This window comes from Muscardinus avellanarius (assembly GCF_963383645.1).
Source record: "Muscardinus avellanarius genome assembly, chromosome: 10".
NCBI classification, from domain to species: Eukaryota; Metazoa; Chordata; class Mammalia; order Rodentia; family Gliridae; genus Muscardinus; species Muscardinus avellanarius.
In genome coordinates this window covers 96,622,858-96,645,353 of record NC_137796.1, presented here as the reverse complement: position 1 = coordinate 96,645,353, position 22,496 = coordinate 96,622,858, and the positions used below count along the sequence as shown (strand labels likewise).

At 41.7% G+C, this 22,496-nt stretch overlaps 1 protein-coding gene across 1 annotated transcript in view; it reads right to left on the bottom strand.

Moving 5' to 3' along the window:
* The window catches only part of DNAH3 (dynein axonemal heavy chain 3), a gene marked incomplete at its 3' end in the record, with an annotated part of 165,802 nt that overhangs the window by 104,243 nt on the left and 39,063 nt on the right, over positions 1-22,496 (bottom strand). The window contains exons 17-23 of the mRNA XM_080704314.1: positions 21,978-22,122; positions 18,951-19,162; positions 14,907-14,998; positions 6,496-6,610; positions 4,090-4,206; positions 2,714-2,893; positions 1,251-1,387 (exon numbers count right to left, since the gene is read on the bottom strand). Of these exons, the coding sequence (XP_080560440.1) occupies positions 1,251-1,387; positions 2,714-2,893; positions 4,090-4,206; positions 6,496-6,610; positions 14,907-14,998; positions 18,951-19,162; positions 21,978-22,122 (998 nt within the window). The remainder of the gene's footprint in view (positions 1-1,250; positions 1,388-2,713; positions 2,894-4,089; positions 4,207-6,495; positions 6,611-14,906; positions 14,999-18,950; positions 19,163-21,977; positions 22,123-22,496) is intronic.

Sequence of the window (22,496 nt, the reverse complement as noted above, 5' to 3'; positions counted from 1 at the left end):
CCAGGACTTTCCATCTTCTTGCAAATGATATTATTTTGTTCTTATTTATGCACAAGCCACATTTAAAGTGCCTAATAGCCACACATGACTAATGTCTACTAGAGAGCACAAATATAGAGTATTCCTATTATTGTAGAAAATTCTATTGGATAATGCCACACTGAGCAGATATCATGAGCATTTCTGAATTACAGACAGCCAGCCAAACAAACCAGTTTTCTCTTTGGTGAACAGAGAACCAACTTTGTCTTCATATAAAGGAATACTAAATTTTACTTTCTTAGCTGGGCACTGTGGTACACACCTATAATCCCAGTAACCTGGAAGGCTGACACACGAGGATTGCAGGTTCAAGGCCAGCCTCAGCAACTTAGTGAGACCCTGTTTCAAAGTTAATCTAAAGAATGGGGCTGGGAGTATAACTCAGAGGTACAAAGTCACTGAGTTCAATCCTTGGTACCAAATCACACTCAGACACACAGACAGACAGACAGACAGACAGACACACACACACACACACACACACACACACACACACACACACACACCACTACTTTTTTAAAAGGCAAATTAGGATCAAATCTATATTCTAATCAAATTCAAATGACAGGACGTGAAAATTCATGGTGAATCAGACATGGATGGGTTTTCAGGAGTGAGGACTCTCTTCTGGAACCAGCCTTCTAAGGCTATTTTGACTTTTATGGAGAGCATCACTAGTTTTTGTGGAAAAAGAGTGTCAAATATTTATAAAACTTACTTACCAGGAACTACAGATTTTGATGTAAAAAATTTAGCTAGCATATCTCAAAACACATTTAATTGTTAAATGTTTTACAAGCATTAACTCATTGAACTGTGCAGTAAATATATGAGACAAGAACGATTATTATATTCCATTTTTACAGTGGAGAACCTGGGGCTCAAATAGATTTGCTGAAGATTTCAAGACTAATAAGTAGGAAAGCTGAGACTCTAAAAGAGATTTGTTTAGCTCCAAAGGCCAGGCTCTTAATCATCATTACTACGCCACTTTAATTGGGGAGATGTGACAATTCTGGCCTGCCAAAATGTGAGTTTGACCCACACTGTTCATTTAACCTGACTCTAGATCATGACCATGAAGACAATGTATCATTCCTGGAAGCTGTATCTTGGGGAATGGAATAGATTGGTCAAAACTAATCTCAGTCTGAAAAAATATAATTTTACCTATAAATGACTCCAGATTAAAGAACAATACTGGATACCTGGGGAAGAATAGTCTTTTCTTCTCCAAGTAATCATTGAGCCCCTTCTGGATGTCCTCCAGCAGAAGGTTGGCTTCTTGAAGCTTCTCTGTCATCCGAGGCTGGTCTGCTGCCATCAGAACTCTGGGATCCTTCACCTGGGTTTCACCACAAAGTGTGAGAATCATCATGGGGTTCCCAAGTTATGAGACTGGTCATGATACTGAACCAGCCCACCAATTAATGATGCTATCTTCCCAGCAACAGCTTCTTAATCCCCCTCATAATGCTATCGGGGTGAGTGCTCATTTAATCCTGTTCCTCTGGTTATGGTTGGCTGAGCAGGAGCTAGACACCTGAAACCAACTAAGTTAATTGCATTCTAATTTCTGGGGGCTCAGAATTCAGACATGACATTTTCTATTATTGGGCTTGTCCCCTTGAACAAGGGGACTCTGGAACTGTATGAGAATCATCTCCCACCTTGTGACTCAGTGGCAAAGCAAATCAGCCTGCTGAGAGAGACCGAAGCAGGCATAGAACGAGGAATAGAAATCAGAGGTCAGAAGTATGGCAAGAGTATGGAAAGAGGTTTGGGGCTCTGTATCCGTTCTTCGGAACCTTGCTTTCTGCCCTTCTATTTCATAAGTCATTCACATGATCTTTTTGTTTGAGCTACCCTGAGTGGATTTCAGTAACCTGAAACCAAAGAAACTAATACTGAACTGGTTCTACTGACTGGGTATATAAATTCCTTTTTATCTTACTCCTGTAAACAAACAAAGTAGATATATTTCCTTTGTAGTAAGTGCACCCCAGTTTAAGCACACTTATGCAAGAAATGAGAGATGACCTTTTAAAAGTTGCCCCTGATTGCCTTGAATGCCCAGTGAAATCCTTATCCTTCAAGGCTGGGTTCCAAAGTCACCTGCTTTAGAGGCCTCCTTGACACTCCCAAGCAACTAAATCATTCTTATGTATTCTTAACTGTTTACATGTATAATTATAGCTTGTATGTATTTAAGCCCGTTTCCCCACAATGAATTCTACTAAGGCAAAAATCATATTCTTATTAACTTCAAATATTTTCTGACTCACGATACAATGGCTGAGTCATCATAGATACCAAATAAACATTTGTTACTGAGTAACAACGTGGATAATGTTTTAAACTCTAAAAGGATCTTCAAACTATAATTTTTATTGTCTTATCCTATAACACAGTCTTCTATCCCAATAGAAATGATAGCCAAGTAATGCAAACTGCTAATAGCTCTAGGGAGGCAATATTTCAAAAGGTCTCTATTTTCTGTATTACCTTATGTCCATGTCAGAATTTTTAACAAATTAGAACAAAGACATAAAAAATCAAATCTGCAAAATCCCAGTGTATTTAATATTTTCAAGAGACGTGGCCACAGACAAAGAGGAATGTACCGTATTTCAAACTCCTGCTGGTGCGATGTGCCAGGAATAAAACTCACCGCTTGGGACATGAGTATTTTCCAGTAACTATCAACAGTACTGAACTTCCTGCCTTCTTCTGGCATCTGGGCTATGATGTCCTCTGAACTGAAGATTGGTTCCAGGTACAGCCAAGTGGCTTGGCACTTCAACCAGGCATCCAAATTATCCTGCATGCGAACTAGCTTTTCTTCCCATTTCTGTGAATGTAAGGTTCCAGATCTGACTCATTAACCTCCGCTCCACACCACAGGCCCAGTGACTGAACAAGTTGATGGGTTCATTCATTATTCATCCATTCACTTGTTTTATAAATGTGTAATGAGTTTCCTTTATATCCTGGCCACTGTTCCAGGCAACATGGATACAGCAATGAATGAAACAATGGCTTTCGCCTCTCTGGAGCTTACATTCTGATGTGGTAACAATATGAAGTAGTTATTAATAAGTAGAGCAGGGCCTGGTGGTGTATGCCTATAATCCCAGATACTTGGGAGGCTGAGGATCACAAGTTTAAGGCCAGCCTGGGCAATTTAGAGACTCTCTTAAAGTAAAATATAAAAAAGTTCTAGGGATGTGGCTCAGTGGTAGAGGACCTCCAGGTTCAATCTCAATACTCTTTTTTATTTTAATGTGCAGTACTGGGGCTGGAAGCCAGGGGCATTGTACCTCTGAGCTACACCCCCAGCCCTATTTTTTAGTCTTTTAATTTTTGAAACAGGGTCTCATTGAGTTGGGAAGGACCTCGCTAAGTATCCAAGGCTGTCCACGAACTGCGATCCTCCTGTCTCAGCCTCCTAAATGCTGGGATTACAAACATGTGCCACCACGCCTGGCTTCCAATACTCTAAAAAAAAAAAAAGAAAATAGTAGTTATAATGCTTACTTCATGTTGAGCAGTGGTCAGAGTGCTTTATGTATGTGAAACCTATTTAGTTCAGTGTTCATTAGGTTTATGAGGCAGATATTATTAATATCACCTTTTAGATACAAAAACTAAAATACAACAGTTTGACTTGTCCAAATTGTTGCCAGAATTTGTACCTGGGCAGTCTGCTGTTGGTCTGTGCCACTTCTACAGACAATGAACAAAGGAGTCCAAAACCCCCACTCATGCGCTGTTCATACTGAAGATCTCTATAGTTCATAAGAGACTTTCCCATGTATATTTATTTAGTGTATTCAAGTCTTACCCATTTTGGCAGAGCATCATGGTTTGGCTCGCCATGCGCTTATTTGGATCATTATTGCTTTCAGCCTACGTTTTTTTCTTTCTTTGTTTCCCATTCAGGAGAAAGTAAGTTTCTTTGGTAACTGAACTTGAAAACCCTCCCCCTCCTCTGAGAACCTAGAGATAACAGGTCATTACAAAACACATAGCCCCAGTTCCTCTTACCCGGCACTCTGCTTCTATTGGCTTGATGAATGCAGAGCCGCACATGGTCTGGGTCTTTATCACATGATCATCAAGTAGCAGCTGAATGTCATCGACTGCACACAGGATGCTTGTGTCCTATAAATAAAGATGCCCTGCCTGTCAAAACCATGAACCCCTCCTGCCCTACTCTACTTTCATGTGGATTCCTGAGGGCCTCACAGCTGAGAAGTCCGCCACAGTGAGACAGGTATCTATGTCTGCAGGAGATGGGATTTCCATTTTCTTCCTTGAAAATATTCATAAAGATATTTGTTGTTCACCTCCTACGCAGAAATCAAATACGGTCTAATCCCAGATCTGCAACTAGAGTCTGTTGGGGGAGGAAGACTTCCTGCTATCTGTCCACTTGCTTTCCTGGCTCTCCTCTCTCTCAAGTAGGATCGGCGGCTAACTGAACTGGCTAGGCTTAGACCTATAAACAGCCAACTCACAGTAATTATTGTAGTTATTTAAAATATGGGCTTTATTTTTATCTCAATTTATACAGATTATTTTTTAAACGTCTGCTAAATTGCTAGGACATAAATACTTATTATTTAGACCTATTACTTTATAAGCAAGACAGTTAACTTAGTTTTTTGGTGTGGGGTATCATGATAAAAGCACTTAGACACAAAAGCCCCCTGAACCTTTAAGATAGGTTGGGAACCTCTATCTTAGATATTTGATGGGTCATATTTTTCAGTATGTAAGGTTAGTGTGCCCTTAAGGTGGGTACTGCTTGTTGTCTTCCTGAGGCATTGTGGCAAAAAAACTGATAAGATCCACCCTCTATGGTAGATTTTGTCTTTTCTACAGTGTTTTCATTTATTTCAGTTCTACCTCTGGGTGGCTAAATTGGGTCTAGGATATATTGTCTCATCTACCTTTTACTAAGAGCTCTGTCCTGGAAGGTGTGTCCAGCTATTAATAAACAGCTTTACTCCCATTTTTGTGTTGGTCTTTGTCTACAGCAATTTCAGTCACAAACTCCAAAGATGGGCTGGCCACAATGCAGCTATTCCGAGGCTCCCTAGCTGAACTCCTCACCTCAGCCCAACAGACTCTAGAGCAGGATCAGATCCAATCAGACCATGTGACACCAAGTTTCTAGGACCCACAGGGCCTGTTCTTGCTGGGAGAGGCTACTGATGTGTTCACAAGCCTCCAGTTCTCCTCCCTCCTAAGGAGCTGACTCATTGGTAGTTCTTATCCAGATGTGAAATGGACGCATCATGATGATTGAAACCAAAGGAAGTCAAAGGAGAATGACATGCAGCCCAGGGGAGAAGGAACCCATAGGGTTTGGATTCTCAGTACACACTGAACACTGGTAAAGCTAGGGCTGCCTTAAAAATACAAATAGGCCGGGCGTGGTGAGAATGGAGGATCGCACAGGTTTGAAGCCAGCCTCAGCTACTTAGTGAGGCGTTCAGCAACTTATTGAAACCCTATTTCCAAATAAAATATAAAATAGGTCTGGGAGTATAGCCCAGAAGTAGAAAAGTCCCTAAGTTCCACCCCCAGTACTACAATAGATAGATAGATAGATAGATAGATAGATAGATAGATAGATAGATAGATAAACAGATAGCCAGGCTCTCTGAGGATGAAGGAGTCAGGAAGAATCAGTTTAGAGTTTTTCAGCATCCCAGGTGATTCTGTGGTGCAGTCAGCATTGGAAGTGCTGCTCTAAGTAGTACTTGAGCATCAGCCTGTTGCTTCTATAACTTACAGAGCAGCAGCCTCCATCCCTACCCCATCCCTACCCCATGCCTGGCTCCATCCCAAGAGCCAGCCAGACCCCAAGGATGTTGGGCTTATGCACTACCACACCTATGATACAAACACATATGTTACCTATAAGAGCCAGTGCAAACAATGAAATCTACACCTTACTATTCAAGCTACAATGCATCTACCCGAGAGCTTGTTAAAGCTACAGAACTTAAGGTCTCACCCTAGACTTGATGAGTCAGAAGCCAAGGCTTAAGGAGGTCTCTAAGCAATTCTCGCACATGTTCTCACCTGAGGTGCTCTAGGCATTGTCCATCCAGGTGTGCTGAGGGCCCTGGGAGCACTGGAGAGTAAAAACTATGTTCTCCCTGGGAGATGCTAGTGGAGGAGGTGTGCTCAGTCCCTTTACACTGAGGAAGCCTTGTGCACTAAATCAAAAGGCCTTCAGATTTGAAAATGCACTTCTCCAGGGCTGTCTTGGAGGAAGCATGACGGGCACAGGAAGAGACAGAAGGAAGCTATGGAGAGGTAAGGGTCTTTTCTTCTATAGTTTGGTTGCAATTCTGAATGAATCACCTCTGTCATCTATTGCCTAAGTGGTGCCATTTCGGGGCGGGGGGCAGGGGCTGCAGTTGGACTGAGACTCACCGTGTCCCTGTATTTCACAAAGCTGAATGTCATGTTAATCCAGTCTAACTTCATTTTCTCCAAGTTTTTCTCCAGTGAATATTCCTTACTGGCGGCGGCACCAATGGGCTCCAGTCTAAAAAGAAAACATAGCACATCAACAGGAGGCAGAGGAAGGATGACAGCTGAGTCCTAAGAGAACTTAAAAACACTTTTAATTTTACCAAAATATGTACTCTAAGGTTTACCAAGTACTTCCATTCTGTGTATGGTTTCTCACTCTCAGCACTATTGACTTCTGGGGCTGTTACAAGTTGAATATTTGTACCTACTCCCAGTTCAGGTCATATTTCTATTCTCTAATACCTCAGATTATGAATGTATTTGGAGAATGGGTCTATAATGAAGTAATTATGTTAAAATGAGAGCGTACGACCCTACTCCAGGATGACTGGTGTCCTTATAAGGAAAGATTAGGGCACAGACATACAGAGGAAACCATGTAAAGACACAGAGTTAAGATGGCTGTCTACAAGCCAAGGGGAAAAGGGAAAAGAAACAATCCTACCAACAATGTGGTCTTGGACTTTAAGTCTCAAAAATTATGAGAAAATAAATTCTGTGGCTTAAACCACCCAGTCTTCGGTACTTAGTAGCAAATTAACAAATTAGCTTAGGCTAGTGCTGAGGGTCAGCAAACAATATCCCAGAAGCATGGTGCTTTAGCACAGTGAATACAGTGGACTCAAGGAGACCAGAAGGCTTCAGAAACAGCCTCAGGAATAAAGCCTTTCTCTGACCTTCTCCTGTCTGTCTCTCACAAGTCATAGAAAACAGACTTCCTTTTCCCCAAGGCTGGGCATAGAAAGCCACCATACAACATAGAAATATTACTCTTACCTTCCATTATCTTTGTTTAGGAGCTGATCATAAAGAAATTCTCTTACTTAATTTTGTCTGGTAGTAAACCATAAGACCCTCATTCCACAGGGGTCCCACCCCATACTCAGGAGGAAGGAAAGAATAGCTCACAGAGGGTGTAAGAGGAACCTAAACAGAAAGACTTGCTGGCTTTCTTCTCTCAGTCTATTTCCGTTAGTTCATACCCTTTTGTCCAATCACAGTTCTCCACAACTGTCCATTTTTCATAGTACCTAAACATAAGATTTGTTTTTTCCTGGTAATTTGGGTCTTCATTTCATGACAGTGTCCCACGTCATGTAATTCTGATTAAATAAATTTGCTAGTTTCTTCTCTTATTCACCTGTCTTTTGTTATAGAGGTTTTGGCTCTGGCCCTTACAATGGGTATGGAAAGTCATCATACCTTTTCTGCCCCTACACTGAATAGTTCTTTGTCATGGGAGGCCAACCTGGGCATTGTAGGTTGTCAAACAGCATCCTTGGGCTCTGCCCACTAGATACCAGTAGCAGATGACCCACTCCTTGCCAACCACAACAACCTGAAATATCTCCAGATGCTGCCAAATATCTCCTTGGCATTAGGAGTGGAAAATTGCCTCTAGTTGAGAACCACTAAAACAAGACTTCTTCTTTCCATCTCTGTTTACTCTCTGTCTATATTCTGATTCTTATGCAGATTTTGAACTTTTTAAATTTATGTGATGGCTTTTGCTCCACATCCTCCTCTTTTCAAACATACCTGCCATTTTTCTAATACCCTGGGTTGACCCCATCTGTACACCCCCCACCCCGTTCCTAGAAAGGAAGATAGAAAAAGAGAGAAGGGGAACATAAATTGCTTTCTTGTTTTCACATGGAGATCTGGCTCCTAAAATATAGGTGTAGCCAAAGACTTGAAAAGCAAAATACTTGGAAGGGGAAAGAGGAGAATAGTTGGCCTTAGTCCTTGTCCTTCATTGTATCCTAGACTGGAAGGGACCATCTGGTTTTTACTCCTAACTGAAGCTCAGAGGAAGCAAGTGCTATACCCAAAGCCACACCACTGGGGAGTGCCAGGAATGGCTCTAGACATGGGCTGCTCTGACTTTTAGTCTGGTGTTTCTTCCTTTCCTGCTATGTGTCTTCTCTCTCTCTCTTTTTGTCAGAGGAAGCACTAGAGAAACTCCCACATGGTCAATCAAATAGAGCAACATAAACAGAGCTTAGAATCCTTTTGGGGGGGGAGAGAGAGAGAAAGAGAGAGAGAGATTAGATGTGGAGAATTCCAGATAATGAGTGATGAAGGCCTCATATGCATGGTCATCATCCTAATGCTGCATTTGGGAGACAACCAAAATGAATGGGCACCTTGAGAATAATTAATAAAGGCAGGTGCCAGCCCAGGTAAACATGAGACAAGGAATCACAGAGCCTAGCCTCCATGCCCACTGGCTGTGGGCCATGGCCAAGCCACTCAGGTCCCCATCTGCCCATATCATAGAGCTATTGGAAGAGTTAAATAAGACAGAATATTTGCATTATGCCTTATGACCAAGGATATGGATTAAAATGCAAATAATTATAGAGGAGAGTAATTAATGTATTTGTGAGTCCATGAAAGTATATCAGGAGTTGACCTCGCCCAATAAACTAGAGAAGCTCATTAACTATGGGCTGTGAGGCTGCATTAGCCAAGGCAGGAGTGGGATGGAGTAAACATCACACTTCACTGATACACAACAGCGAGTTACAGGTCAGGTAATGCCATGGTCTGAATGTTGTCCCCCAGAATTCATATATCGGAACCTAATACCAAATGTGATAATCTTATGATGTGGGGCTTCGGTGATGTGATTAAGTCAGGAGGGTTCTACTTTCATGAATGGGGTTTGGGCCCCTTATAATGGAAGCCTGAGGCAACTCTCTAACTCTTTCACCATATGAGGATGCTGAGAGAAGGTACCACCTATGAGAGCCCTCTATGGGCCCTCATCAAACACTGAATCTGCCACTGCTTAGATCTTGGATTCCTCAGCATACAGAACTGTGGGCAACAAAATTCTGTTGTTTATAAACTCCCTGGTCTAAGGTATTTTGTTATAGTAACAGCAATCTGCAAAAGACAATGCCTCATCTCACAATTCTCAAATGACTCTAATCATCCAGCTACTATTGTTCTTCCCATTTTACAGATCAGTCCAAGTAATGTTATGTCCATACATGAAGGTATGACTACCAAGCTCACTAACATGTGCAACACCATGGTATTACGTGACCTGGGCTGCGTTCGTGTCGAGGTAACTCGCTGCTGTATCAGTGAGGTGTGATGTCTTCTCCATCCCACCCAGGGAAGGGGAGAGAGTGGGGGGAGTTGAGAGGGGACATAACCAAGTACTGTGTGCTTGTATATCTGTGTCACTTTAAATATCACTTGATGGATAATTACAATGCACTGACAAAAGTATTTTTTATTTATTTATTTATTTATTTATTTATTTATTTATTTATTTTACGTGGTACTGGGGATGGAACCCAGGGGCATTCTACCTTTGAGCTACACCCCAGCCCTATTTTTTTTTTTAATTTTATTTTATTGGTGCACTGTATTCATACATCATAGTGGGATACAAACTTTTGTAGACATACATGCACACATCGCCCAGTCAGCCCCCACCCGATCCCCACCCCATTCTCTCCCCATCCCTCCCTCCCATGCTTGGCTTAGTGGTTGACATCTAGTATTATAGCAATTTATCCAAAATTAAAAATGATAATCTCACATAACAGTTTCATTTGTCTGATACCAAGCTTTTGATGTCTTAAAGATAACATTTCAATATTTCTTTTTGCTTTCTTTCTTACCAGAGAATATTTTTTTCTTTTTTTTAGGTGAAACTATCATATATTTATTTTTCAGAAAAAAATCTATCCTGATATGGAATATGGACTCTAGATACCCAAAACAATCTCGAAGCAAAAACAAAGCTAGAAGATGTATATTTTCTGATTTCAAACCATATAAAGCTACAATAATTGAAACAGTGTAGTACTGTTCTAAAGGCAGATATATAGACCATTGGAGTTAAATACAAGCCTAGAGCTAACTTCTTCCCTATATTGTCAAGTTATTTTTGACAAGGTTTCCACGAAGATTTGGTGGTGGAAATAATAATCTTTTAACTAAATATTGTTGAAAAATAATAATTACATGGAAAAGAATAAAATTGGACCCTTACCTAATCCCACATACAAGTATTAACTCAAACTAGATAAAAGACCTAAATATAAATCTTAAGACTATAAACTTTTAGGAGAAAATCTGGGTCATAAAACCTCACAACATTGAAATTGGCAGTGATTTCTTGGATATGATTTCAATGGCACAGGCAACAGAAGAATATACAAACTCCCTAAAATATAATAGAAAATATTGTATATCCAAAGACAATGTAAACAGAGTTAAAAGTTACTAATAGAATTGGATAAAATATTTCCAAATGCTATATCTGAAGGTATATTAATATTCCAACTAGAAATCCTGAAAATTAACAACAATAAAGGCAAACAATACAATTTAGAGATAGGTAAAAGACTAACATAAATAATGAATCTCCACAGATAACCAATCTTAGTTGTCTGTTGGATGGAAACTCTTGTTTCTCTGGTTCTGGTGAGTGTTACCTATTTCTTCTTTGTAGTTAATCTCTTTGAGTATTTTCTCTAGCGCTGGTTTTGAAGACATAAATTCCTTCAGTTTCTGTTTGTCATGGAAGCTTCTTATTTCTCCATCTAATTTGATAGAAAGTTTTGCTGGATAGGAAATTTTTGGCTGGAAGTTGTTTTCTTTCAGAGTTTGGAATATGTTACTCCAAGCCCTTCTGGCTCTCATGACTTGGTTTGGGAAGTCTGGAGTGATTCTAATTGGTTTGCCTCTGAATGTCACTTGGCCCTTTGTTTTTGTTGCCTTTAAGATTCTCTGCTTGGCTTCCACATTGGTCATTTTGACAGTTATATGGCGTGGGGATCCTCTTCTCGGATCCTGTCTAAAGGGAGTTCTATAAGTTTCCTGGATCTGTGTATCAACCTCTTGCTCTATGTTTGGAAAATTTTCTGCTATTACTTCCTTGAAGAGATTGTTGATCCCTTTGGTATCACTTTCTTTTCCCTCCTCTATTCCAATTATTCTTAGGTTAGCTCTCTTAAGATGGGCCCATATTTCTTCAATGTCAGATTCCTGCTGTTGGATATCTTTTTCTAGATTAGAAACTATGCATTCAATTTTGGATTGCTCATCTTCTAAGAGCGAGATTCTGTTCTCCATGTGCTCTAATCGGTTGTTTGTGCTTTGAATTGAGGCCTTTACTTCATTAATTGCATCCTTTATCTCTTTTTGGCTCTCTCTGAGTTCTTTTCGAAGCACCTCTATTATTTCTACAGTTATTTTCCTGATTTGATCTTCTAGAAATCTCTGATTTTCTGTTTTATCAGGTTCTGATGTTGTGGGGTTGTGCACATTCATTACTCCAGTGTTATTCCTCTTTCCCATGATTTCGGAGGTTTGTGCCTTCTCTGGGTTCTTCCCTTGGGTCACTATGGCTTCACTTAAGGTGCTCTGGATCTCGAGTCTGTATTATCTCAGACCCTACTACTCCTTTACTGGGTTGTATCACAGAGTCTCCGACCCAGGGAGTCGATAGAGGCTGCTTTAAACTATGGGGGGTGCCAGGTTGCACGCTCTCCTATGGTGTGATATCTCTGCCACCACCACTCCCTCACTGGGTCAAGTCCCAGGAGGCACAATACTGGGATTTCTCCTCTGTGGCCCGCAATTTGACTCACTGTTCTTGAGTACGTAGATGTAGCTGTACTGGACTCGGTGAATTCACTGCTGCTGCCGCCGCCGGTGGCAATATGGCGCCTCTGCCACGCCCTCGGCCATGAGGCTGGCGTATTTTTTCTTCTCTGGTTTTGATTTCCACTCTGAATCCCTGCAGCGTGTGCTGAGCTCAGCCACTGGGAGCTTTAAATGCTGTCTGCGCCGAAAGATCCCGCCTGGCTGTTCCGCATTGGCTCACCTCGGCTTGCTGTAGCCGTCCGCTGAGTTCGCCACTGCTGCCGGCAGTATGGCGCTGCTGCCGCGTCCTCGGGTGCGTGTGTCTCCTTTGTGGCCCTGAGCTCTGTTCTCAGTCCGCTTACTCTCTGGAGCCTGGTGGTTTTTTTGTTTTTCTGGTGATGGTGTTTTCTGGCTATGAAAGGCGCTCTTTTTGTGGTAATGGAGATTGGTTGTTAGCGGGACTCTTAAGCCCCGCTTTTCTCGGTCGCCATCTTCTGACAAAAGTATTTTTAAAAGTGCCCAAAGTATCACCCCTTCTGGATTGGTCGTACTTGAGCACACCTGCATGGAAAGGAGCACCTTGACACGGAAAGAGACACAGTAGCTACATTTTATTTGCTCAGTCCCTGTCAAAGAACCTCATTTTCCCTCAACAAGATATTTCTAAGCAATACCAGCTATTATGCTGTACCAAACATTTTATGTATATTAACAAATTTGTCCATTACAACGACCTATATTTATCCAGTATTTTTTCATTTTACAAATAGGAAATAAACTGAGGATTAGAAAAGTTAATTAACTAGCAGTCAGTAACAGCTTGTCATTGAAAGAACCAAGATTTTGACTCAGGCTGGCAGACTTCAAGCCTTAACCATTCATTATTCTTTACTGCCTAAAAATTACTCACCTAAGGAGACAGAATCTTGATAGTCATTCTGTTTTGTCTTATTTAATTTTGTCTTATTTAATTATACCAAAAAACCTGACATGCAATAGCAATTGTAGAAAGCCCACATACATCCTCCTATACACTTTAAATAATCTCTAGACTACTTCTAAATACCTAGTACAATGTAAAAGCCATGTCAGTAGTTATTATATTGTGTAGAGACTAGAGACAAGAAAAAATGTTTGTTATGTGTTCAGTACAGATGAATTTTTTCCCCTGAATATTTCTGGCTCCCAGTTGGTTGAATCTACAAATGCAGAACTGTGGGTACCTGGGACTGATTGGGACCTACATTTGGAGAAACATGCATGTCTTTAGGCCTGCTTGTGAATGTGGGACAGTAATGGTGGTCCCATTACAGTAACCTGAGTAGAGCCCTCAGGTTCCAGAGACACGGCTGGGATGCATCTTGGATGGCACCTGGTTTGCTGCAGGATGGAGGAGGAGTTCTTGAACTCCAGTGAGTACCAGTTTCACCCAGAGCAGTGTTGTCCACCAAAAATGTAACATGAGCCACATATATAATTTTAAAGGTTCTAGTAGCCACTTTTTTTAAAGTAAAAAGAAAAAACAGGTGAAATTCATTTCAGCAATTGGTTTTATTCAACTTGCTATATACAAATATTATCTTTTCAACATGTGATCAATATTAAAATTATAAGCATAATTAAAATTATAATTCTTTTTTTTTCTTGGTAAATCTTTGAAATACAGGCTTTTCAACTTTTTTTTTTTTTTTTTTTTTTTGGTGGTTGGTGGTACTGGGGTTCCTGGGAGCCCTTCTACCTCTGGGCTACACTCCCAGACCTATTTTTTATATTTTTATTTGGAAACAGGGTCTCCTAAGTCAGCGCGCACGCGGCTGGCTTCAAACCTGCGTGATCCTCCTGTCTCCGTCTCCCAAGCGCGGGGATTACAAGCGTGCGCCACCACGCCCAGCAGTATTTTCAACTTCTAGCACACTGAAGTCAGACTCCCTACATTTCAAGGGCTCAAGAGTCATATGTGACTAGAGGCTCCTGTCTTGGACAGCAATGACTGGGTGGATTTGTTGAAGCCCAAATGGCAGGCACTGAGCACGTGCTTCTAACTAGCTCCGTGTGATGCAGACACGGTGGCTCTAGGTGCCACACTCTCAGAACCAGGGGCATCCCATTAGACCTGATCCCAGTTGTCTAACAATGGTCTCTAATCCAGCAACATAAACTCTCCCCATCCGTCACCCTGAAGGAAATGTGTAAAAGTAATCAGGGTCCTGAGAATCTTTGGTTCTAAAAACAGCAATTTAATGAATACAAGTTTTCACACATGAATTCCAGGGGCATCTGGAGAAGGGATGAAAACAAACAAAAAATCCTTTTATTGTACCGTGTTTTGTGGGATTTTAGAGTTCAGAGGGCCATTCCTAGCTTGTCATTACTGTTCATTTGTCTAAAGAAGAAACCGAGGCCCATGAAGGCTGAGTGGTTTTGTTTTATGTCACCAAAAGCTGGCTTGAAGCTCAGGTTCAAACTCCGAAAAGAATTTATTTTGAAATAAAATCCCTGACAATTTTCTAGTCCTAACCCATCATAAGCTCTGCAGCTAGAAACAAAAGTCAGCCAAAGGAGAAGAGGTATTAAATAGTCCTAAGTTACTCTAAACCAGGAGAAAATGACCAGACTGATATAAAGCCAGTCGTATATGTGGAAACTTACAGATACTTAAACCCAAAAGCCTTCCAGAAGGAAGAAATGAGTCTTACTTGTCAATGAATTTGCCGAATCCAAATTCCAGCATATTGGAGAGGCAAGTTGTTTCGGTGGGTCTTATTTCATAGCCAACAATCTCACTGATCTGCACAGGAAAGAAGAAAACAAGTGTCCATTGTCTAAGTCAGTGCAGCCTAATAGAACTTCCTGTGACAATAGAAATGTTATCTGTCTTCTCCAATACTGTAGCCACTAGCCCTAGGAGGCTATTGGACACCGAAAATGTGGCTAGCGTCATCTGAGACACCGATTTTTCATTTTTATTTAGTTTTAACTAACTCAAACTTAAATAGCCATGTGTAGCTAGTGACTATTGGACTCAACCATGCAGGTCTGAGAATTCAGAGGCAGCCTAGAGCCATGCTATACCACCTTGTTTACTGGTGCATGTCTACCCTTTAATTCATAAATACTTTGAGAGCAGGGACAGGGTCTGGTTTGTAATTGTGCTCCAGGGGTCTTGAGCAAGGCCTGGTCTGTAACAGAAGCTCAGTAAACATTTGCTGTCATGAGTCTATGGGACAGGAAGACTCTCAAGTTTTGTGATCTGAGGATGGTGGGAAAGAGGAACAATTCCCCCTTCAAAATACCTGCTTTCTATTCCAGTGTTCCTATCTGTTGGAAATCTCCCCTTCCTCTGGTGTAAATACTACCCAAGTTTACCTCTTAAATCCAAATAATCCTGCAAAAGGTTGTAAGCAAAAACTGATGACTTTTGAACACTTCTCAGAGACTGAAAGATCTGGGTGGTAGGAGGTCTTGTGTGCTGAAGAGGAGGTGGAGACTGAAGGGGAGAGAGGCTTTATGAAAAGCCTCACCTACTGCTCGACTTTGTCTCTGTCTAGCCCCTGTAGGAGCAGAATGTGCCAGAGCAGGACGGGGCATTGGAGCCATGTCACTTTCTATCTTAGCTCCATGTCCCTGGCTTGGTATTTGGTAGGCACCAGCACGTATTTATAGAGCATGAATAAACCAGCTAACGCCAAGGCCTCCAGTCTGGGTTCTGAGGACACCTGGAGGAACACAAGGGTAACAGAAATAATAAAAGTAATAAATATTGAGGGCTGATACTGTAGCAAGCCCTGTTTCAGGAGCATTGTGTACTTACTTCATCCTCCTAATGGTATGAAGAAGATACTAATGTGTTATTATTCCCATTTTACCTGTTAGGAATCTGAGACAAAGAAATTACCTTGTCCAGGATCACCCAGCTAATAAATGGCAGAACTGGGACTTGGATCCATTCTGACTCCAGAGCTCCTACTCATCAAACCCTAGTGGCCCTCACAGGTCTTCTGCGTGTGGTTGCACAAGTTATGTACTACATAGTTAGAGAAAGTATAATTGCTGTAGCACACAAAATAGCATTTCCTAGAGTGTGTGGGCCACAACTGTTCCCGGAGGCCCTGGGCTCTCATTCATTCTTTATATCTGGAAGAGTAGCCCAGAGCAACATACTATCTCTGGGACTAAAGGACACAGCTCTATGTAAAGGATTTGGCTCAGTACTTGAGCCATAGTGAGGACTCAGAGATGGGAATTTTTCTTTCTTAAATTCCCTTTGCTAATTGTAGAGATTGAGAAAGCATCAAAATCTAAGAGCCTAGAATTATACTGTCCGGTGGGTAGCCATTAGCACCTTGTGGCTCTTAGGCACTTGAAATGTTATCAGTCTAAACTGCAGCATGCTCTAAGTACAAAAACATATCATCTCCCAAGCATTTCACAGTAACATTGTCATATTAACATATAAATGATAATATTTGAGATATATTTGGTTAAATAAAATATATTCATAAAATTTATTTCACCAGTTTCCTTTTATTCTTTAAAATGTGGCTACTAGGACCTCCAAAATTTGAGTATGGCTGGTGATAATTTTTTTTTTCCAATTGGACAGCACTGTCCTTGTCTTAGGGCCGTATTTGTTATATAACAGTGCAGTTTCTCCCTCAGGGAAAATGTTACCTTGTTCCACCTTACTTTAAACCACAGAAGCAACTCCTTTATTAATATGTAAAGTCTATTCCACATAGCAGAGGTCACTATTTCTGCTTACACTCTGGTAAGTGGCCCAGAACTGTGGCACTGACACCCTATGATTCCAGAAGCTCTATCCTCTAATACTGAGACATAAGTGCTTTGGCCTTCAGAGCCAGGTACAAATGGACCTGGGCTGGGCATGAGGGCAGACAATGGCTTTCAGTGACCTGGGACTGACACTGGAGTGGCTCAGGGTGTATCCAACACTGCAGGCAGAAATGGACTCTTGAGTGGGGCCAGCCCTGAGTGCTCCAGGCGACCTCCATCCTTTTTGACTCCACGTTTTCCTTCTGGGCCCATCAGGCTTCCACTTTAGGGGAATCTCTTCTCAGGATCCCCTTCCTGGGCCACGCTCCACTCTACCCTATGGTTTACTGCCCCCTACTGCCTGCTCCTTTCATCTGCCTGATTTTCCCCCCCTCTGTTCATCTCTCTTGTTAAGCTGAACAGAACTGGATTCTGATTCCCTTCTTGACCACTAACTAGCCATGTGCCAAATTATTTCATCTCCAAGTCTCAATCTTCCAACCTGCAAAACACAGATAATAATAGCCCCTACTTCAAAGGCTGTTGGGAGGATGAAATGGGAGAATCCAAATAATGTTTGCAAATATAGTACCCATGACATACCCAGTACCCCACATATTGTAGCTATTATTATTGTTGTTGTTATTGTTATTATTATTATTATTATTATTATTATTTTATTGTAATTTTAAGGAATATTTTTTCAATTTAAGTGGTCTTCAAATGAGAATTCCAAATGTCTAGGAATGGTTGGATTTTTAAAATGCCCACATGTAAGAACAGTATCATCACAGAGGAAGCACCAGGCAGAAGAAGCAGAAACTCCTGGCGTGTTCTTTAACTGTCACTGATGAGGACACTTTCACTAATGCCTTCCTGGCAGAGGGAACCCTGGCTCTCACAGAGACCTCCCGTCTGCCCACGCCTATAGCCCTCTAAAGAGTCAAAGTTCTATTGCAGCGAGGTCCCCAAGGAGGAGCCTGTGCACCCCCAGTGAGGACAGCTGCCCTTTGCAGATCCCCTGCCAAGACTCAGCAAGACCAGCAGTTCACTCAGACGACTTCTCCCTTGTCTTGCTAGAGTCTTAAGGCTTTCTGAGAAATAGAAAGTAGCTCCTCCCTACAGAAAAATCATAAACTTTTTATGTACAAGAACTTCCAGGAGAGGTCAAAATGCTCCTGGCTACTGGGCTCAGGGGTCTGTTCTCTTAAAAGTAGAGCATGTGCCGTTAGGGTGAGTCTTTCAAAAGACAGTGCCTTCAGTCGTGCCCGTGGTTCTGAGAGAGGGAACCTCAGGCCAAGTCAGAGAAGAACCTGCCTGTGGGAGCCAGTCTCATCTCTACCTCCACACAGAACAAGGAGGTCGTCTCGAGGACATCACTGGCCTTCCAATGGGATGATTATTTTAGAAACATGGTGAGTTTTCTTTTTTCTGCTTAGTGCTCACACTACACTTATCACCCTCACACTTGGTTGCTTATAAAACAAAAACCAGTTATTTTTAGGGAGAATATTTATTATTCTCATTTATAGGCTCAAAGAGCTGAACGAAGAGGGCAGAGTTATTTCTGAACATAGGCTGTTTGACCAGGACATGCCGCAGCCAAGTCAGCCCAAGGAAGAACCATCTGGCAGTATTGGCGAACCTCCAGGGAAAGATGTGCTTTTTTGTGCGTATGTTAGGTCAGGGAATAAATCAAGAGTTCTCGCTCTAATGTACCATCCGATCACCCTTAGACCTCCAGCAGTCATTTGCTTAGGAAAGCAGACAAGCAGATCCTTTGTAGCCAAGGGCTACAACAATTTCCAACCACCAGAAATGGGGTCCCGATGAAAAGGGTCAACCAAGTAAATTCTTCTTTCTGCAAGGAGAAGCTTGACTCAGCAATGTTTTCTGCCTTCCAAAAGGGCTACCAGGAGTAGGTCTGGGCAGGTCCCCCCGGGGGCCAGAGGGACAGAGATAGGTACCTGCTGCCAATGCCGATCTTTCATGCCTGGGTTACAGGAAATGGTGAGAATGGGAATGTGCTGCTTGAACTTTTCAATCTTCAACTTGACGTTCTCTGCCAAGCGCCGAGGGGCTGGTACATCGCCTAAGGTTTTAGTCAACTTGTATATCGTCCTCCACATATTCCCTATCTCCTCCGCGATTCCTTCAGCATTCAGTAAAAAGAGGGGGCCTGAAATTTAAAAAGGACAAGATGAGGGACGGGTGAGACCATCAAGCAGACATGTCTCATGTGTACCTTTAGTTCCCCAAACAGAACTGAGGACTGGGCCAGTTGTATGAGTATTGGAACAAGCATGGGATCTGGGGTGGGGTCTGGATTTGAAAGCAAATACAACCTTGGGTGTGCTAGGGAACTTGTCTAAGCTTCCGCAGCATCACCTGTGATCCAGGAGTGATAAGGGACATCTTGAAGGGTGACTAGGAAAATGGGTTGAGACCTCATAGGTGGTTAACATCATGCCTGGCACATACGGGGTATATAGTTACATACCAATTGTTGTAATTAGTTTTAAGTGCTATCTTAATAGTATTAAAAGGGGTTCCATAAATGCTGTGAAATAACAATTAGAGAATGTGGGTGATTAGAGACACAGAGGCCCTCTGCATAGTTAAGGCAAATTTTATAGATAATGTTTTTGTGAGTTTGAAATTATTTGCTGGGAGTGGTGGTACATGCTTTAATCAGTACTTGGGAGGCTGAAGTAGAAGGATCACAAGTTCAAAGCCAGCCTCAGCAACTTTGTGAGGCCCTCCACAACTTAGTGAGAACCTATTTTAAAATAAAAAAATGAAATGTATGCTTGGGTTTGGTAGCTTGGAGGTAGAATACCTCTGAGTTCACACACACACACACACACACACACACACACACACACACACATTTATAAAACAAAGAATGACACCTTCTTAAAAACAAGTGCCCCAGAACATTTATTTTCTTCTCCTTCTCTTTTGTAGGGTATCTTTAGCACGCGGGTTTTATATTCAGCCCATATCTGCCCATACCGTTGCTTCCCTCTGGATATTTCAAGTTAGCATTGAGTCTTACATCATGATGTTAATCTACTCAAAACCATTTTTTGGGGGGGAGCTGGCTAGACTAAATGTACTTTCATTTATTAAACATGCTTTATCAACTTATTTGTTGAGTAATCAAAAATTAAGACTAAAGAAGAAAAAAAGAGAAATATGTACCAGAAATACTGTAGGTGCCTACACAAGAAATAGTCGCTACTAGGAAGGGCTGGACAGATGTCACTAGGCATGGCTACCCACTCACTGTTACCACTCCCCTGAGACAGTGAGACACCAAGAGAGAAGGTGAGTTACCTGGGTGAGGCCCAACTAACAGGCCAGGGAAACAGCATCTCTCAGTTAGGATTACTTTCTCTGAGGTTTATAAAACAAGGTATTTGGCTTCTCAATACACATTCAACAACTTCAATGGCAATTAAGGGAAAGGATAAATTTTAATAGTAAAAAGAAGATACCATTTTAAACATCAAATCAGCAAAAAAAAAAAAAAGTTTTTAAAAGCTATTCTTTCCCAGGTTTGTTGAAGGTGTGAGGAATGGGCACTCTAAAACTGCTGACAGATGAATGAACTAAAGTGTGTAATTTTAGCTGGGCATGGTGGCAAAAATACTCCCAAGTACTATAATCTCAGTACTTGGGAGGCTAAGATAGGAAGATTACAGATTTGAGGATGGCCTCAGCAATTTAGCAAGATTCTGTCTCGAAATAAAAAATAAAAAGGGCTGAGAGTATAGTTCAGAGGTAGAGGTCAAATGACCTGGAGTTCAATCCCTAGTACCAAAAAAAAAGTATGACTTTTCTGGAAGATAATAACAAAAGTTGTTTTTAAATCCTAATAATTTTAAGAATACCCTTTGAGCCAGGCATTTCACTTTTAGGAAATAAGAATATAATCGTTGTGTACAGAATATTGGCAGTGAAGATGTACATCCCATCTGTTTATAACACTGAAGCACTGGAAAGAAGCTTGAGAATATTTGATATTATCCTCTGCTATTACACATTCTTTATGGCTTTAACTATAATCTGTACATCAATTATTCCCCAATATAAGTCATACCACCAAAATCTATCTCCTAAAATCCATGCTGACATACTCAACTATTAATTAATATCACAAGTTGGGTGTTTGCAGTCACCGCAAACTCAATGTATTCAGAGTTAATCGGATTCTCCCCCTCCCATTTTTTATTTCTCTGTTCAGTGAAGGCAAGGCCCACCTCTGGATATTCCAATTACTGCCTGAGCCAGTAATTTTGGAAGTCACTTTGGGTCTTCCTTCTTCCTCTCTGTCCCTTATTCCACATTAGATCAATCACTAGGTCTCAAAGATTGTACCCCCTCCATACCTCCCTGGACTCCAGAGCCAGGAGGGAGAGGTAGCTTATCATGCTTTATCAACTATGGCACACTGGCCCTTTTTTAAAAAAATTTTTTTTGAGGTACTGGGGATGGAACCCAGGGGCATCGTACTTCCAAGCTATACCTCCAGCCCTATTTTTTAGTTTTTAAAATTTTTGAAACAGTGTCTCACTGAGTTGCACAGGGCCTCACTAAGTAGCTGAGACTGTCCATGAACTGTGATTCAGGAGGTCTCAGCCTCCCAAATGCTGGGATTACAAGCATATGCCACCATGCCCGGCTCACACTGCCTTCTTAAAGTTGCACCACAGAGGAACTGCCATCTCATCCCTCCGACCCCCTCTGCCTCTATGAGCCACTGCCCAGTCCAGAACTCTGGGTGCCACTGGTTCTGTCTTATGCTGGAAATGGTTCTGGCTCTTTGATTCCCATCTTCACTATCACCTTAGGACATTTTGACAGCGGCTGTCTTAATTCAGAGTGTCAGAATCAGATGAAAAGTCCAGCCGGTGTCAAAGGGCAAAGCTGATTTCAGGCTCTCCTTCCTCATCACCACTGGGTCCCAGCAGAGTAAGGACATGGCATACCGTTCATCCACTCCTCCGACTTGGTGCTGAACTCGTAGGCTGTCACCCATAGCTGCTCATAAGGCACTTTGCTGGTTATCAATGTTTGCAGAAGAGGGAAGCTGCTTTTCTCCTTTTCTAGCAGCTCTTCCTCCTTATTGATCAACTGCAGGGCAAAAGGAGATGATGTCTATTGGGAAGGTGGTTCTCCCCCACCCTAGAAGCCTCCTTGTCAAATTCCCAAGAACCCTGAAAATAAATATCTAATGATTGAAGTGGAGGAGGGCGCTCACTTATCTGATGGGTAAGAGAAATATAAGGCAAAGACTCCAGCAAGAAGGTCCCCCTGCTACCTCCGAGGGCCATGGCAGCGGAGCTCTAGCTGCTGGACACTGTGGGACAATTTGCTGCTTGCAACTATCATCTTTGTTCCCAGTGTACTATTGTCTCCATTTTTATCATTTACATTAAATGTACATCAGATGTTCATAGGATTGTTTACAAGCCTTCTTACATGGACTTACTTAAAAAATAAGGCTT